The 19,772-nt window shown below is 51.3% G+C and overlaps 1 protein-coding gene across 1 annotated transcript in view; it reads left to right on the forward strand.

Annotated features, from left to right (window-relative positions):
* LOC146806068 (solute carrier organic anion transporter family member 2B1-like) overlaps nucleotides 1-19,772 on the forward strand; it is a 420,860-nt gene that overhangs the window by 284,001 nt on the left and 117,087 nt on the right. The window contains exon 11 of the mRNA XM_085623370.1: nucleotides 13,935-14,094. Within this exon, the coding sequence (XP_085479496.1) occupies nucleotides 13,935-14,094 (160 nt within the window). The remainder of the gene's footprint in view (nucleotides 1-13,934; nucleotides 14,095-19,772) is intronic.

The following is a 19,772-nucleotide window of genomic DNA, read 5'->3' on the forward strand; positions in this document are numbered from 1 at the left end:
CTACTGCCAGGTCGCCCAGCGTCTCCCCTTCACCCGAAGGAACCACAGGCCCCAAGGAGGGGGGGGGTCGCAGGGATGGGTCGCAGCGCTACTGGTGGAGGGTGTGGACAGGGGGGGGAACTCAACTCCCCTGCCGGTGTCCTGCCTCCACCGCTTGCGGGGTGGTGCCACACTGGGGCTGATGGACACACTGGGCAGGACTGACCCTGTGTCCGACTCTTGGCCAGGAGAGATGAGGGGAGTGGATTTGGAGGGTGGTGGTCGTGAGGAATGTGGACTCCCACTCTGTCTTCCGTTTCCCCCCGACCCAGTGGGTGTGCCTACTTCACCCTGTGTGTGCGTGCCAGGAGGTGTGCACTTTGCCTTCCCTGGTGCTGTGGTGCCTGTGTCTGGTTGTGTGCGTGCATGTCTACATCTGGGTGTGCTTTGGACAGGCATGGGAGTGGGAAGTGTGGAAGGTTCAGGGGTAGGGGGGGGACATAGCGCTGCAGGAGACCCAATGCTGCAGTCAGTGTCGAGTCTATGGACCTCAGCAAGTTGCGTTGGTCAGACTGCGCAGCTGAAATGCCCTCCATGTATGCCTCCATCTGGTTGAGCACTTGGCTGTGGCCATGGAGGACATTAAGCATCGCAGTCTGACCAACCTGCAACTGCCGCAGGATGTCCACAGACTCAGCATTGGTGGCAGCAGTGGAGACAGGGGCAGGGGGTGCGGTGCCTGGCAAGAAGGAGACACGTGGTGACCTAGCACGGCGGGAAGGGACACGAGCAAGTGGGAGGCCGGTGATTGTAATGGAGGGGGCGGGTAGTGATAGAGTGCTGGTGTCAGCTGTGGGAGCAGCCTCCGCCCCCTCGGAGTGCTCAGCCTCGGACCCGTCTGCGTCATAGTCGGTGGTGGTTTGACTGGACAGGTCCTCCGCTGCACTCCCGTCGGCCTCCGTGCCACTCGATGTGCCAGACAACTCTGCACTGCTGGCACTGGTGCTCGCTCCCTCCTCACGGTCCGTGCCAGTGTCTCCCTCGTAGTCCCCCGACGATGCTGTGGGCAAGGTGAAGAGACAGGAGAAATCAGACACCTGTATACATATGTCACATGAGTCAACTCTACATAGGTCACAGTGCATAGCCTGAAAAGCAACAAGAGTAACATCTACAATACAAGGTACATATGTAGTCCCTGCAACACACAGTTTGTTGACCCACCATGCCACTGTTAAAATATGGAGAGCATGACACAATAGCAAATAACTTGATATCAAATTGTACAGAGGAGCCAGGCTCTGGGGACAATCTAGCACAGCATCAGCGACACACAGCGTAGCCAAGAAAGGGATGAGCAGGAACCATGACTAGCAACTCTTGGGACATGCTGCAAAGGTAATACTGAAAACCATGGCCAACATGACTGGGGCACTGCACCTTGAGTGTTTGGCCACACAAACATCACACACTGGCCAGACCGAGCAAGGAGACTTCAGGTTTGGACATGTAGGCCTTGCCCGCACCACCCCCCCCCCACCTGAGACAATGTGATTGAGACAGAGGAAGTACTTACACCTCTTAGTCTGGGATGAAAACACATGGCCTGCAATTAATCCTGATCGCACACAAACTACCCCTGGTGCGCCTGTCCACATATATCACTGACAAACAACCATCATCAGATAGTTGTACCAAGACACACAGGCACTGGCCCCTGTGAGTATGCACCAGCTAAATTAGGTCACTCTGTACAGTGGACACATGTAGCACAGTATACGTGAATACAAATGAGGCCAGGGTACTATGCAACAGGGCCCAAACTATGCTGAAGACACAGAGAATGTCCACATTGTCTGATGACACACATGATACCTAGGAAAAGGTGCCCCAGGGGACTGTAGTGGCCACACTACTCCATGGCCCTGGATGGATATGACTGGAACACAAGCCACCATCCCTGAACTATGCACATCTCACACTCAAGCACATCATGTCAGAGGGCACAACATTCGACATGCAGGCAGTAAGGCAGTACACATGAAACACACACTCCCATGTCGGGACTCAGCATCAGTGCCAACTAACATGGACCCCACAATGACAGAACTGGCCAGGGCACAGGCAACGTGCAAAAACCTGTTACACACCAACCCCACACATGATGCTGCAAGCATTGGGCACTTGGAGTAACTGCCAGCCTAGATGACCTTGTGCAAGAGTGACTACACACAGACCAGGGAACACATGGCAAGGAGGGGAAGGGAGGAAGAACAGCACCACTTTACTTTGGGGAAGAGGATATGCACAGCACATTTAAACCCTGGCAGTGTATCCATGCAACTGCGCACTTCCAAAAGCTGGTCACACACAACAAACACACATGTACCTACCCCCTTCCTGCTGCTGCTTCTCCGCTAGGCGCCTATCCAAGTCAGGGAAGACCACCGCCAGCACACGCTTATGGATGTGGGTCAGACAGCGGCGCCCACGGTTTTTGTGGCTCACAGGTGAGTCCCCCTGCAGGACCCGTGCAATCCTCCGCGTCCAGCACTGGATGTCCTGCCAGCGTTTCCTCACCTGGGCTAGGCGCCGTTTCCGACCCTCCGTTCTCCTCACGGCACTGACGGCTTGCTTCCAGATCTCCCCCTTGGCACAGACGCCCACCTGTGAGGATGCAAAAGTGACAATACATCAATCCACCTTATCAATGATACAGAGACACACATATTACAAATCATGCATGTTTGACCTGGCCATAGTATGCAGCCAAGTCATTGCACCTTTGTCATAGTGACATCATCCTCCTGGGAATGGGCAAATGCAGTAGGTGCCATTGAAAGTACACAGGTGGCATGAGGGGTGCAACACAATAAATGATGCAGGCTCACACTGTGCATACCAAGCTACAACATGAATCTGAACAGTACCCCTAAGCAGTCACATGCCCCAGCCCACTTACACCACCTCAGCAGAGTACACAGACACACACAGGCACTGAACAATCACCTGGCATTGGCAACTGGCGCTACAAACCTCACTCTGCACATGTGCCACTAGACTGGGGGTGTCACAGATGTGGGGCTGTCTCAGCACGGCAGACATCCAGCACAGCTCCCTGCTCACATCAGTTGGGCAGGGTGTATCCATCCCACATGCAGCTGGGGTGCAACACTCCACATATGCACACACCCACATGACAGGGGACTCACACACACACACCAATGTCCAGGGGACGAACACATCATTTGGACACTCTCACCACAGGTACACTGAACAGACACACATCTGTGGGTCCTGGCACCTGACACCCTGGGGGGAGCACAGACTCACATCAGGACTGTAGGAACAACATTTCCAGGAGGATTAGGCAGTCCCAAAGCGGCATGCACCATGCAGTGATCGTCACAGTAAGCACCATGCTAGTGCGTTGTGCACACAGGAACTACAGCATGCTCTGCATGGGAGACATGAACCCTCCCCCCCCCTGGGAACCACTATGAAGAACCCTGCATGTCTGTCACACCTGGACACAATGCCAGAAGTCACAGTAAATAAAAGGGGCACAGTTTAAGCTAGTGGGGTCTGCACTCACCTGCTCCCCTGGTCGACCATACAGCATGGTGTACTGTGGGAGGATCACATCCACCAACACCATATTCTCCTCCATGGTGAATGGCTGGGCCCTCTCCACAGACCTGGACATGGTGCCAGAGGAATCACAAGCAGCAGCAGTATTGTGTAATGAAGGGATGTGCAGGCAAGTGCTCTCTCAAGGGACCTGGCTGCCTTATATCTTCCTTGCTGGCCTGTTTCATTTACAGGAGTACAGAGTGATCGGCTCAGTCACATTTGCATCCTACGTGTCCTCCAATAAATTTAAAACTACCCCAGTGACAGGCTATGCATGGTTTTAAAATTGAGCATGATGTAATGTCAACAACCACATTGCAACAAAGTACATTGTCTCCAACCGACTTCTGCTGGCCACATGATGCAAAATTCAAACCTGAAACCCGGTCTCAATGACAACCAGCATGCATTTAGGCCCCTATACTTGTCCCTCATGTGTCCCCTATGGCAATCCTATGTCACAACACAGGTACGGTGCGTCCCACAGCCCTAGGGCACCCCAAATGCATTGCAACGGACCGTACACGCGTGTGTAGGGTCCCTATCACTATGGTGGTGCTGGCGTATGCGTACGCCATAGTGATACGGATCGTACACGCGTGTGTATGGTCCCTATCATTATGGTGGTGCCGGCGTATGCATACGCCATAGTGATACGGACCCTACACACGTGTGTACGGTCCCTATCACTATGGGGTTGCTCGCGTACGTGTACGCCATAGTAGTCCGGACCGTACACACGCGTGTAGGGTCCGTATCACTGTGGCCTACGCATACGCCAGCACCACCATAGTGATAGGGACCGTACACACGCCCTCGGAGCGTATGTACGGTGGGATTCACACCTGACAGTGGTGACAGGCGGCACACAGGAATGAATTGAGCTGTCATACATGGCCAAGGCTGGACATCAAGGCATCGTCTGTGCAGTACTACATGTGTCTGGCACAGGTGGGTCAGGCTGTGATGTGGCACCATACTCCTGAGGTGTGAAGCTAATTACAGTATGATGGGCTGTGTACACATGTCACGTGTGATGGTGCCCTATGTGCCACACATCCCCTTCACTCCTTTGACATGTGTGCATGTAGTACTGACTTGGTCACCGACACCCGCAAATGTCCCCTGATGCCAGGTACACGGAATGTTACCCCTGACAAGTGAATGCCCGCGTTGCACGCTGTAGCTATGTCATGTGTGTGTCATGTGTTCCCATAAGTTTGCTGTAGGTGTTTGGTCAAATGCATCTGCTGTTGCTGCAACCAACATGTGTCTGTGTGTAGATGGGCATGGCACACTGTTACGCACACCTGCACACATGTGTAAGCCGACGTTAGGTGTGTATGTATGCATCAACACGGAGTTCCAAAAGACGGACATATCTGCATACTCACAATGTATGTGTGATCAGTCTTGACATGTAATCCTTCATGGCAAGGTGTGTGGTGTGTCCTTATTCTATGACATGTGACCTGTGCCTCTAGTGTTCCGCAACCTGTCTGTGCAATAAACATCCTTCTTCTGCACATATTTGGATGTCTGTAACTCCCGTAATGCGTCTGCCTGCTCACTTACACTGGCCCACAGCTAGTTTCATGGCATGGCATATTGAGGTTGAGAATCAACGTTTGTAGCTGGCTCTTGGTAGGAGTGTCACATGCCTGGCATCTGTGTCCAGGGCATGTTGCACAGACCTGACTCTGTATGTAGCATATGTGTATTGCCTGTTGAGCATGTGCTCTGTACATTGACATTGGTGGTGTACTGTATTCACTCTTCGTTGTCCCTTCTAATTCACTGCAGGGCTCCGCCTCTCCTTCGACCAATGACTTGGCTGACATGCGGGAAAATGACTGTATACGCCGCTACCGCTTCCCCCAATGTTTGATTGAGGACCTGATGAGACGGCTGGCACCACACCTCCAACCGCTACACAGGTATCCTACTGCACTGACACCCAAGATGAAGGTGATGGCAGCCCTACATTTCTTGGCCACGGGTACCTTTCAACATACCATTGCCCATGTCGGTGGCATGTCTCAAACGATGTTCAGCCATGTTCTGCATGATTTTTTAGAGGCCATGTTGGAGCACCTGGATGAGTTAATTAAATTCCCAACTCCTGAGCAGTTGACAGCTGTCAAGCGTGAGTTCTATGCCCTGGGAGGGATGCCCCATGTCATTGGGTCCATAGATGGAACACATGTGGCTTTGGTACCACCACAGGCACAGGAGGTAGCCTTCCGTAACCGCAAGCATTACCACTCCATTAATGCCCTTGCGGTGTGTCTTGCCAACATGGTGATTTCACATGTCTGTGCTCGTTTTCCAGGATCAGCACACGATGCGTACATCATGAGGCGTAGCAGGGTGCCTGAAATGATGCTGCAGCTGCGCAACGAACGAGCATGTATTGTTGGTGGGTATACTCTGGCAGTCCTGTATTTAACGTCATCTTCCTGTCTTACTGCTCCTCCTGACCCACTCTTGTCCATGATGTTTCCATGTAGGGGACGCTGGCTATCCCAACATGCCATGGCTGATCACGCCTCTCCGCAACCCCAGCACGGCTGCCGATCACCGCTACAACAACGCCTATGGGCGGACCAGGCGAGTGATAGAGAGGACGTTTGGCCTCCTGAAGAGCCGATTCCGTTGCCTCCACAAGACCAGTGGCACACTCCCATATGCACCGGTGAAGGTCTGCAAGATATTCCTCGTGTGCTGCATGCTGCACAACATGGCAGTGGAGAAAGCTGTGCCACTCATCCTGGATCCAGATGAGCAGGACCATCCACCCGTGGAGGATGAAGGGCTTGGGCACAAGGCAAGTGATGTGGAGGAGGAGGAGGCGGTAGAGGACATGCGGAGTCGGCTCATACGCGACTTCTTTGCTTAGTGGTGAGTTCCAGTGTCTGAGTGTGCACGCATTGGGTTGTGTGTGGCATGTGTTGCAATGTGTGTGTCCATCTGCATGTCTTCCAAGTGAGTCTGAGGTGTGTTTGGATGTGTCACTCGAGTGATGGTGCAATAGAAGAATGTTTTTCCAGAGTCATCATTGTCACCTAGCATGTTGACAACCTAATACGTGTCGAGTACATGCGCATGCATGCGGATGTGCTTCTTTTGGCTGACTTCTGGTGTGTCTCCCATCCACAGGTACTTGCGCATGCTGTCTGCTGGTGGCATTGTTGTGCTCCTGCTATTCCTCATGAACACAGCAACATGTGCTGAATCATCGTTACATGCACGGACAAGTTAGAAAATCTTCTTCGGGTAAGGGATGCAGCACGGCTTTTTGGGAGTGGTATTTGTTTTGAATGTGTGTGCACTGCTCCTGTTCATGTTTGGATACTTTACATACATGTAGAATCACCATGGGGCACATGACCTCGAGCAGAATTCACCTGAATTGATGGTCAGACTTGGTGACAGTCATCTGTAATGGGATTGTGGATTGTGATGATGCCATCAATGTGTGTAACACTGGCCTCGGAAACATACGGGTTGCACCGGGTTGACATGGTGTGTGAATTCCCCATTAGGGGCTCAATGGTGTATAGCAGGCTCTCCGTGAGCAGCAGGGGGTGTTTAGCTGTAACCCGTCACTTGTGTGCCAGTGCCATGGATTTCCAGCATCTGTGGTGGTAAGGCGGGTGCCAGTGTTGGTCCCACGTGTTCATCCACATGACCTGTGTATGTGTTGACAGAGTTGCATTAGCATTCCGACACACATGAGTAATAAAGGTGTCCCTCTGCCTCCAAGGTGCCTCATCTCTGTCAATGGTGGTCTGTTGCCACTGTGCATGCGGCATGTCTGGTATTGTTGTCAGAGATGGTGCATATGAGTCTATGTGTAGAGTAGCAAGATGCAAGCTGTTTGTCAGGGATTAGATTCTGTATTGTGCATGATGTCCATGGCTGTGTAGGTATTGTGGCATGTCAGTCTCCACGACGGCCACTGTGCTGCATGTGAATCCATTGTGTGTGTGTGTGTCATGTTGAACCAGACATTCCTTCCTTGACATACACCTTTTGCATAGTTCCTTCCTGAGATCCTTGTCTTTGTGTGCTACTTGTGGCATTGTTTCCTTGACATAGCGCATGCTGCTGCAGGCCCTGCAGCAAGGGCACCCAGTTTCCACGCAAACGAGCTGGTGTTCATCATGGATTGCTTGCTGACATGTGCTATGCTGATCAGCAGCATCTGTGCCTCATGCGGCAGCACACTCTGCATTATGCACAAGATCCCCAGTTCCATCCACCTCAAGGCAAGAGGGAGACCATCCCCCAGGTCAACTACGACATCCGTGTCTAATCCTACTCTGCACTCTACGGACATGTGCGTTAGAAATCCGATGATACTTGTCCACATCCAGGGTGCATCTGCACAGCTCTGCTACTACATCCGGCGACCAGGCCACATCAACGTCCAACAGAGATGGGGGGAGTGGATCACTGCCAGCTGCAGGATGACCTTCTCAATCCACGCACACACTCAGGATGCAGCCCACAACCACAACACAACCTTGTGGCACTGTGCATCCAACACCCCCATTGTGCCATCTCCATGCATCCAACCTTGGCTGGCCCACCATTCTCCACATCCACCTGACTCAAGCATGCAGGACATGGTTCTGCCACGTGTCTACACATACCTGGGACTCCCACCCCAGGACACTCCACATGATCCCTGACCTCTGCGAATGACTGTTGCTCTTCTAAATATGTCTGTAGGCACAGTTGTGCGGGCACCCCCTCAGCTGGTTGGGCCCATCACGGGTGAGTATGGTGCTCCATGTCTGTCTTGGATGGTACATTGTGACCCATGTGTGTCCTGTGCCAGACTCAGACCCCAGGGTATGGATGTTTGGAGTTAATTCTGAAATCAGGCATGGTTTGACTTTACAACACACACATGTAGTGGAATAATGCAAAATGACGGCATCATCTTGTGATTGGGATGAATTTTATTAGTGCTGGGGTACGTGTTTGTGGGGGTGACAAGAGGTGCTTGGCGGGAGTGTAGAATCCAAAGTTCACAGGGGGAGTTGGTGTCCTGGCCATTGAAAGTCATCAGAGTCTGTGCACAGTCTTGGTCAACATTGGTCAGACAGTGACCAGCAAGGCCATGTGGCAGAGAATGTCCTGGTGCCAGGCCAGGTGACCTGGGAGATGGTGATGTTCCGCTGACTCTCACGGTCTTTTTCGTGGACGACCCACCTTCCTGCGGGGACCCTCAGAAGCCTGCCTTGACGATGCAAGGGACGCTCCATCAGATGAATCCTCCTCCTCCTCCCTCCCTGTTTCTGGTGCTGCTCTACGCCTGGTGGCACAGGGAGGGTTTGCCAGGCTTTGGGCGATCTGACGGAGGGATTGGCTCATGTCCCTGTGCACCGCCAGGAGCTCTGCCAGTCTTGCCTCCATCCTGGCATGATGCTCAACCTGCAGGCTCTTCATCTCATTGAGGGTCCCCACTACCTGGGCGATGCCTCTGGAGTCACGCCGGTATGCGTCCAGGATGTTTCTGACGTGTGCCATAGCCGGGTCCTGAGCCAACTGGTCAGGTTCGCGCCTCCGCCGTCCTCCACTCCCACCACCCCTGCCCACTTGCGCCTGGCCTGCTGTTGTGGGCACATCGGGTTTCCGGGACCCCTGAGGGATGGCATTTGCAGTGTCGCCTGCCTCCTCCTGGGTGCCCGGAGAACCTTGTCCCTCCTGGACAGACTGGCTGTGTTGTTGTGTGCGGGCAGGGCTCCTGGGTGTCTCCTGGGATGTGGCAGGAATGGGGGTGGTGGTTGGCACAGTTGTACCTGACGCAGGTGCTGCAGGTGGTTGGACACCAGAGGGGCCAGGTTGGTCTGGGTCATCCACGGAGTGGTGAGAGTCGTCGCTGCCAGTGGGGTCCTCTTCACGCAGAGCCTGGTCCTGTGAGTCTTCCCCCCCAGTGTTGGGGGGAGATTGATGACGTTGACGTGTGTGTGAGAGAGACAGTGTTAATTGTGTTACATGCGACATCCATGTTTCATTCCTGTTTGATTTGGCACAGTTCCTATGGGTGGTTGGATTTGGCTAGCATTCCTCACACAGTGCACTTGTGCATGGGTATGTCCCTTGGCCGCAGCTTTCGACACTTTACCTATGTGTGACACAATCTTAGTTGATGCATATTTTGGGAACGCAGTCAGCAGTGTAGTGAGCGGGCGTAGCAAGCCATGCCGAGCCGCCTTACGTGTTGCACTCTACGTGGCCAAATGGTGTTTATTCCATGCTATTTGAGAATGCAGGTAGGTAACTTAACAATTTGTGACAGGGTTCTGACGAACACAGTGGGTAGGTATACTGGGTGTAAGGTTCTGTTTGGGCCTGCAGCAGGGATGTACTCGTGCACAGATTGACACATGGCCTAGTGTTTATCAAAGGTTGAAGGGGGGTTCACGCACTGCAAAACCTTGTCTACATGCACACAGTCCACCTGCTGACGAGCGGACATGGCCACACCACCCAAGGGTGATTTGGTCTCCCTCTGTCTCCCTTTCTCCCTCCCTCTGTTAGCCTCCTCCCTCTGTCCGTCTCCCTTTCTCACTCCCTCTATCAGCCTGCTCCATCTGTCTGTCTCCCTCTATCTCCCTTTCTCCCTCCCTCTGTCAGCCTCCTCCCTCTGTGCGTCTCCCTCTGTCTCCCTTTCTCCCTCCCTCTGTCAGCCTCCTCCCTCTGTCTGTCTCCCTTTCTCCCTCCCTATATCAGCCTCCTCCCTCTGTCCGTCTCCCTTTCTCCCTCCCTCTGTCAGCCTCCTCCCTCTGTGCATCTCCCTCTGTCTCCCTTTCTCCCTCCCTCTCTCAGCCTCCTCCCTCTGTCCGTCTCCCTTTCTCACTCCCTCTATCAGCCTCCTCCCTCTGTCCGACTCCCTTTCTCCCTCCCTCTATCAGCCTCCTCCCTCTGTCCGTCTCCCTTTCTCCCTCCCTCTGTCAGCCTCTTCCCTCTGTGCGTCTCCCTCTGTCTCCCTTTCTCCCTCCCTCTCTCAGCCTTCTCCTACTTCTGTCCGTCTCCCTTTCTCACTCCCTCTATCAGCCTCCTCCCTCTGTGCGTCTCCCTCTGTCTGCCTTTCTCCCTCCCTCTCTCAGCCTCCTCCCTCTGTCCGTCTCCCTTTCTCACTCCCTCTAGCAGCCTGCTCCCTCTGTCCATCTCCCTCTATCTCCCTTTCTCCCTCCCTCTGTCAGCCTCCTCCCTCTGTGCGTCTCCCTCTGTCTCCCTTTCTCCCTCCCTCTGTCAGCCTCCTCCCTCTGTCCGTCTCCCTTTCTCCCTCCCTCGATCAGCCTCCTCCCTCTGTCCGTCTCCCTCTGTCTCCCTTTCTCCCTCCCTCTCTCAGCCTCCCTTTCTCACTCCCTCTATCAGCCTCCTCCCTCTGTCCGTCTTCCTCTATCTCCCTCCCTCTATCAGCCTCCTCCCTCTGTCCGTCTCCCTCTGTCTCCCTTTCTCGCTCCCTCTCTCAGCCTCCTCCCTCTGTCCATCTCCCTTTCTCACTCCCTCTATCAGCCTGCTCCCTCTGTCCGTCTCCCTCTATCTCCCTTTCTCCCTCCCTCTGTCAGCCTCCTCCCTCTGTGCGTCTCCCTCTGTCTCCCTTTCTCCCTCCCTCTGTCAGCCTCTTCCCTCCCTCTGTCTGTCTCCCTGTGTCCACCTCTGTCTCTGTCCCTCTCTCTGCCCCTCTCCCTCCCTCTGTGTGTCACCCTCTGTCACATCAGCCCAGCTTCCTGGGCACACACAGTTTGCAGGTCTTGCAAAGGCCATTGGCTTGTTCATGTGGGTTTGTTTCTTCTCTGCGGGCACCCATTGGGCGGAGTGTCTGAGTCTGCGCTGCTGCTGTGGCGGTGTGTGCTGACACTCTTTCAGTGTGCTGCGTCTTCATTGGCTGGTGTTATGTGCAAATTGTGCCTTCATACCCATGTCGTCCTGCAACGCGGCCACCATTAGCAGGCAAAACAGTACTGTGTGGGGACACACTGTTTGTATGGCTGTGCCCTAAGCCATATGGGCTGAGGGCATTGTTGTGTGCTTCAGAGTTGCTCTATGTTAGTTTTGAGGCCCACCCTCCCGGCATCAGGGACATCCTGTCTTGTGTTGGTGTTTTGTGTGGCCTGTGACTTGGCATGGCCTTGCTTGGGGCATGGGGCATGGAGGCGCTAGTGGCATGTGTGTGTTTTTGGAGTGTGGTTGTGTCCGGTGCTGGCTTTGGGGGGTTGCGTGCATGATTGGTATTTGGGTTGTATATGGCGTTCCCCCCATGTGAGGTGAGTTGTTTGTGTACTCACCAGGCTCTCGGACTCCTTCTAGTCCGTCTACTCCCAACGGCGGCAGCGTGGCCATCACCTTCTCCTCCCAGGGATGGTAGTGTACCGGTCTGTGGGCCGGCCCTCCTCCAGTGATGTTGGCCTGGTTGTGCTCGTCCGTCATTTTGCGGCGGACCGTCCTCCGCAGATCGTACCACCTGGCTTGGCACTCATGCCTGGTCCTTCTGGTGGCCCCAACAGCATTCACGGAATTGACTATCCTCTCCCACATGGCAGATTTTTCTGATATGCTGGTCTGTCTGACCAATGTTCCAAAGAGCTGTGGCTCGACTCTGATGATTTCGTCGACATGGGACTCCAGCTCGTCCTTTGTGAACTTTGGATTCTTGTTGGTGGGCATGGTGTGGGGTGTGGGTGGTTGTGGGGGTGGGGGTGTGGATGGGTGTGGGTGTGGATGGTTGTGGGTGTGCAGGTGTGTGTGTGTGAATGTGATGAGGGTGTGTTTGTGATGGTGGTTGTGTGAAGGAGTGCAAGTGTAAGGTGTATTGATGGTTGAAGTATGGTGCAGTGCGTTGTCTCTGGGGTCTGGCAGCAGTGGATCTGTTGCAAAGGATCATGGTTTGTGTGTGTTGGGCCTTTTTATTGGTCCATTTGTGGGTGTGGCTGTGTTTGAACTTTGGGTGGGTGTGTTATAAGGAGTGGTAGTGGTTTGGGCCTCTGTTTATCTGTTTGTCAGTTGCAGGTCAGTGTATAGGATGTATTTGGCCTTGTTGGATATGTTTTGTGGTCTTGTGTGCCTCGAATTGACTCTCCTTGTGTTTTTTTGGTTTGTCCTGGTTCAGTAGGAGTGTTTTTAGCGTCTGTACGGTGCGTACATGGGCCATGTTGTTGTACAGTGCTGTCCTTTGCTATGGCTTAGTACGACTCGTACATGCCCGATGTTGGGTGAGGGTGCTGGTGTGTGGGCCTGGGGTAGGGTGCGTACGAACACGGGCAGGGTGTTGGTCCGCACCGTCCATCGGTGGTGGTGTTTCGCACCGTACATACAGGGGGGCTGGGTGTAGGGTCCGTACATACACGGGTGGGGAGTTGGTACGCTCCATGCATACACGGGTGGGGGTACGGTACATACATACACTGGTGGGGTGGGGGTACGGTCCGTACATACACGGGTGGGGAGTTGGTACGCTCCATGCATACACGGGTGGGGGTACGATCCGTACATACACTGGTGGGGTGGGGGTACGGTCCGTACATACACGGGTGGGGAGTTGGTACGCTCCATGCATACACGGTTGGGGGTACGGTCCGTACATACACTGGTGGGGTGGGGGTACGGCCCGTACATACACGGGTGGGGAGTTGGTACGCTCCATGCATACACGGGTGGGGGTACGGTCCGTACATACACGGGTGGGGTGGGGGTACGGTTCATACATACACGGGTGGGGAGTTGGTACGCTCCATGCATACATGGGTGGGGGTACGCTCCATGCATACACTGTTGGGGGTTCGGCGCGTGCATCCGCGGCCGGGGGGCGTTTTGCGCGTACATGCGGGGTCTGTGGTGGGGTGTTCGGCGCGTGTGCGGGCACGTGTCTCCATGCTTGCTATGGGAGTTCGGTCCGTACTGTGTTATTTCCATACAGTTGTGAAATCGAACGGACGGGAGTGATCGTACTTGCGCGGTCGGACTTCATTTTTCCGATTCGTACGGTAAATCGTCCGGGGATGTGTCGGACACAATTTCCGACCCGAGGACGTGAGGGGAAATTTTCCGGATGTGATTCGTATGGAGTTTTTCCCATGCGAATCGTACTTGCCAGTTTGTACGCTACTTGGACGGAAAAAAGTCCAGATTCAATTCGGACGGGGAACATTTTTCCAGGATCGGAATCGGCACCTTAGTTGTTTGTTGTTTTTGCTCGGTAATAAAATCCATTATATTAGGAAAAATATTGTGTTTTATGTCAAGGTTAGGCATTTGAGGTATTTCAATGTGATTTGTAAAGCAAAGTCTTTCTTTTTTCTTAGTGAGGAAGTTGGACAAAACATTTCCAAATGTAACAGCAAGTGTCACTGTTCAGAAACAGCTTATAATCCTATCTGTGGTTACGATGGCATTGAATACATCTCTCCATGCTATGCGGGGTGCGAAGATGTCAGTTTTGCCTTCACGGAAAATAAAGTTTTGGTAAGTTACCCTGTTTTTGAAGGATGTTTATCGTGAGTCACTACCTCCTCATTCCAGTCCTTGCTCTAAGAGGGTGAGTAGCACCTTGGAGAAACGCAAACCCCACTGTTACCTCAGAAAAAGCTCTGCCAAATTGGCTATGCTACTTTTTATAATCCAACCTTTAGCTAAGGACACAATGCTGTTCCCAGTTCCTGTTTGTTTGTCACCGTCTTGCGATAGGTCAATTTGTTCCTCATTCTGCAGTGGCAGAATGGGGATGCGATTCATCCCACTCTGCTCTATCAGGCAGTTAGGTGTGGGAAGGTGCTTCACCTCTGATTTTCCTGGTAGCTTGTTACTTGACTTTTGTCGGTGCAGTTCTGGTGTTCCGGTCTGATGTGGTTGACCTCAAACTTGAGAGAGACTCTGCTGAAGAACGCTCAGGATCTGTCATGCCCCCATTTGTGCAAGACTTACTTTGAGCTTGCTTAGTTGCTGCTGGCATGGACATCCCTGGCCCAGTGCCATTTATAGTGCTTCCCTTTTGGTTGATTGGAAGTTTATGTGAGCCAGATTGCGCTATGGTTTAAGGGTCAAGAATTTACACCATCAAACTGACTCCAACACAGCTGGTTTGGTTTCCATGGGTTTATTTGACCGTCTCATGGAAACTTCTGCCAAATAGCTCCTGTCCCATGGAAGACCTTAGTGGGAGTTACATTCACATTGCCAGATTTCCCTTCTGGGTGTCTGATAATAGTTACTTTTAAATGCCAGTCCAACTGAAGATTTACCATTGTCAAGTTGGGTGTGAAGAGTTCCATTCATGTTGGAGGAGACTGCGTGGTGGAGGCTTTTGGTGTGAAGAGCAGGTCGCACTTTGCAGACAGTCATTGTTGTAGTGCAGAGCGCCAATTGTCGCTGGAGCTTTGCAGTGGTTGATCCGAGTGGAAGATCGCTGTTGGCTCAAAGTGCTGGTCTTGTGTTACCAGTCATCATAGATGGATGCTGTCAGCGCAAATAGCAGGTCTCACTGGAGCTTTGGGTTGATGGCCAGGAAGGGCCCAAACTTCAGGTTTTTCACTTTTTTGTGGAGGAGCTTCTTACTGATGCCAATCAAAGATCCAGGACCTGTGGGCAACTCTTGGGCATCACGAGTCCCTCTACCAGAGACTAGCAGCAAGAATCAGGCAGCTCCCAGCAAGTCGGGTTCGTGCTGGTCAACTTGGGCAGTTGCAGGGAGGCCTCTGGAATTTTGATGTTTCTTTGAGACTCACACAGAAGGTCAGCCAACTGACACTTGGACTCACTCTGGGTAGCCTGAAATTAAGGCAAGCAGGTCTACCTCTGCATTAGATAAAAAAAGGGGTTTGCTTGTGGGCACCACATGCACTTATTTTTGTTCACAAGGGCTCTTCAAGCTGACCATCCTGGTGTGAGAGCATTTGAGGTCCAAACCTGTCCTTTCCTTCTTGGCCCAAGTGTACAAATTGTGTCACTAGACCGGATGCCTCTGGGGCTTCATGTCATCTCCTGGTCCACCACAACTGGGCAAAGACTCCAGAACAAGTAGACTTGGGCAACATTAGCCATGCACAGGACACAGACATTTGCAGCACAAGGCATGTTCATGTAGCGTAGTGTGCCTAGGTCTTCTCCCTGGCTCCCCTACTGCTGCCTTGGCTGACGTGCTGTCCTGCCAGAGTGCCACAGGCACAATGCCTCTGCTTCAGATGACTGCCCACCTGTGCTGTGAGTGGCTGCATACAGGCTCAGGCAGCACCACAGGCGCGGGTAAGGATCTGCCTGCCCTTAGCTGTGCTGATTCTGCCGGCCCTCCTCAGTTTCAGCCTCTTTGCGGAGTTCCATCCGGGGAACCTCCTTCTGTACTACAGTGCTCTGCGTGGGCCATGATCCATTGTTAGCAGAAGCTACCCTGAAGCAGGAGCTTTGTCAAAGTTGTTAAGAGGGCCACACTTTCTCATTGCCGGATGTCATCAGGGTAGAATGCTTTGGTAGAGCCATGGGAGATGGCACACACCATTAGCACATGTAGGTCATGGCAGCGAGCTTGGCTAATCTGTGAAGGGGGAAGCATTCCATCACAAGAAGATTCATCTTATGTTAGGGTATTTTAACAGCAGTTCTGTCACAGAGATGTCTCTTCCATCGGGCCATGAAATGGGTTTCCAGACACTTCTGTTGACACAACTTAAAGCAGACCAGGTGTGAAGGAAGAGACAATGTGAGACAGAAGAGAGAAAGCAGGGAAGGTGAAAAGAGAACAAATTGAAGAACAGCTGAAACGTGAAGACATGAGACAGAAAAGAGCCAGGTTAGAGGGAATAGAGCAAAGCATGGAAAAAGAGGTAACATGCCATTGGTGACGAAGAAAAGAGAGAAAAGGGTAAAGTCGACTGAGGACAGATACTAGAGAGAGGGTATAGAGCCAAGCAGTGGCAAATTATAGAGGGGCCAGTGGTGCCACTGGGGAAGGTTGGCTACACCATAGTGAAATTTGACCACAGCCTCTTTATAAAAATTTTGAGGAACACTCATTTTTGGTACAGATGAGGCACTGGTTCAATACCTCCAGATGATGGAGTTTCCGCAGGTACTTGTGGCCACCCTGCACATAAGTATAAGAATGAGATCACCCAAAACTGAATTAGATGGCAAGTTAAGTATCATCATATTTTCAAGTAACCATGTTTTTCCTTTGTATTTTAAAATTGCACACACTTGATGTATCTAGATCGATGTATGGTTAAGCCTTGTGGGGCATATTTATCAAGGGTTTGCATCGCGTTTGCACCACACAATATGGTGCATGCGTGATGCAAAGCCTAAAATACAAACTTCTCAAGCCCACTTTGCATGGCCCTAAGTGGCTTGATAAATCAGGAGTAATGCACCACAGCGCAAATTGCTGCATTGCATTACTCTTTGCTAGGGAGGAATTCCCAGATTTACCATTACTGGTGGACCTGAGAATGTGCCAAAATGCTACACCTTCCCAAGGGAGGCATAACGAGGAGATAAATCTTAATTTCTCCTTGCTGCTTCCTCTTTCTATGCGTGCACCATTCTGCAACACACATGGAAAGAGGAATATGCCTCTGGATTTTTTTTTGTGCAGGAAGGTGCTCCTTCCCGCACAATCCTGAATGTAACGCAGGCACCCTTGCAATGTGGTGCAAGAGTGCCTGCTTTGGCGCTAGGCAGCTTATTGTGCACCAGCGGAGGGGAAAGGACATGAATGTGCAGTATTGTTATGAATACATCGCATTCCTGCTCTTTTCCTTTAACGCAGCACAGTGCAGCAAGTTAACTTGCTGCACATCGGTGCTTTTTCATAAATATGGCCCATATCTATTTTAGAGAGTGATTTGTAGTTTTTCTTTGTTTTATTAACAAATAGTTTCTTTTTTCTCGAATATCGACATTGAATATGTTGTACTGCATTTAGAGTGGTGATGAAGTTTTCATGAAGTATGGCTTTTGAATTATGCCTCATTGGCATGTAGGTTTACCTTTCTATGATAAAAATATTGATACACACCAGGAATTCAGGGGAGACTGTACTTCTCCCTGTCTGAATATAAACTCACTAAAAGTACATCTCAAAATGGCAAAAAAAGAGGAAAAAAGAAAAATCCCCAGAATGTGAAGTAGTGAAGGTATCAGGCACATAGTATGCCCTGTTCATGGGAAGAGACCTCTTTTAGGACAAAAACCCTCACTCACCCAAAGGTGACATGCTTCATCTTAGGGTTCCCTCCTCACACCAGGGCCACAAGGTCGCTGATATGGGCTACAATTTTGCTGGGCTTCAAGAGGAGCTGAGGTGTTTTATGGAAGGGACCAAAGGTAGGGTTGGTGAGCAGCAGAGTGCAAAGGAAGAAAGTTAAAACTGTTTACCGGAGGCCAATTATCTTTTATTTTTTTGTCTCTGTTGGTCAAGTGACTATAGGTGCTGACGCAGACCATGCAGTCCATGGGGCTTTTGGAGTATGTTTAAAGGAGGGCTTCTCTGTGGTTGTTCCTGGTCCTTCTTGAAGCTTTCTGTATGAGTTTGGTAGGGTAAAATCATTCTGATAGATTGACGCTAAGTGTATCAGGATGCTCTCTGTACTTCGATGCAGTTTCTGCGTATCTTTGAGGAAATGTCCCACCGGAAGGTTGTTTCTGAGAGCATGTGGGTGGAAACTGGTGTAGCTTTGTAAGGAGTTATGAGCCATATGTTTCCTATATAGCTGTGAGCGTCTGCAACCATCCTTAGGATACAGTCATAGGTCAAAAAAGGAAAGAGAGGTCCTGCTGAATTCACACATGAATCTCAAGTGGGGATTCCTTGATTTAAGCCAGGTAGCAAAGGTTTCTAGTGAGTTGGCCAAGACTTTCCATACCACCAGTATGTTGTCAATATATGTCCACCAGATTTTGAGATTGGCAGAATAAGGGTTGTCTGGCGGGTAGATATATTTGAACATTGTGCATGTAGAGGTTAGCCATGTTTGGGGCAAAGGTACTGCCCATCGAAGTCCCTGTGACCTGCCAGTATAGTTTGTTCCTGTAACTGGAAGACATTTTCTTTCATAGCGACAGTGGCACAGTCCATCACAAAGAGGTTGGAGTCAAAGCGGCCTGCCTTCTGTTGTCCAAAAGCTTTCTGACTGTTTGTAAGGACTCATCTTGTGGGATGTTGGTGTAGAGGGGTTCCACATCAAAAGACGCCAAAAGGTGTTTCTCTGGGTCAAAGGCAAACTCGGGGAGGACATTCAGTATGTGTTTGGTATCTTGTTGGTAGGATGGAATTTCTGCCACAATAGGGAATAGAACCATTACACAAATTGGGGAAGTGGTTCAAGCAATGATCCAATACCGGAGACAACGGGACTTCCTGGTCAGAGTCTGGTGGGGGTTTTGAGTATTTTTGGTAAGATGTAGAAGTACGGTGTTTCAAACTGTTTTTGTAGCAGAAACTCTGATTCACCCTCGATGTTCCAGCCCTCCTATTTTCCTTTCTTTCTCTACCATTGTCTTTATGGTAGCCAGTAGTCTAGGGGTGGGCTGCATCAGTAAGTGTTGGTAGTATCTCTCATCATTAAGTTGTCGATGGAACTCATCTTGATAGCTCTGCTGGTCCATGGTGACAGTGGCTTTTCCTTTGTCTGATGGTTTTATGACTATCTCATTGTCAGATTCTAGTTGTTGGTGACAGTGCAAGTCAAGTTTTGATAGATTGAAGAAAGGCATTTTGGCCGAGCATCTAAGTCTTTCAAATTCTATAATCACTGCCTTCTCAAAAGTTGCCACTTCTGATCGAACCAAGTGGAGAGGTGGATTAAAAGGTAGACGTATTCCTCATGTCTGTGTTGGTTTCTCTTACAAGGTCATTAGCTTCTGTATTGTCTGAGAAGGAGAAGGCCAATCAAACTTTTCTGACGAACTGGAATAGTTCAATCCGTGTGATGAAATTGTCACCCAAGTGGGTGGGGACAAAGCCCAGTCCCTTATTGAGGACATCTTGTTCTAATGGAGTCAGAACCTTGGGACTAAGAATGACTACTAGATTAGTGATTGTTGATGGGGAGGTAGCTCTCGTCATGCTCCGTTTCAGGCATTGTTCGATTGCCGGGTCCCACTGCACTCACTGAGTGTATTGTTGGTTCCCTGGTGTCAATCTGTCTCCT

The sequence above is a fragment of the Triturus cristatus genome, chromosome 8 (genome assembly GCF_964204655.1).
Source record: "Triturus cristatus chromosome 8, aTriCri1.1, whole genome shotgun sequence".
NCBI classification, from domain to species: Eukaryota; Metazoa; Chordata; class Amphibia; order Caudata; family Salamandridae; genus Triturus; species Triturus cristatus.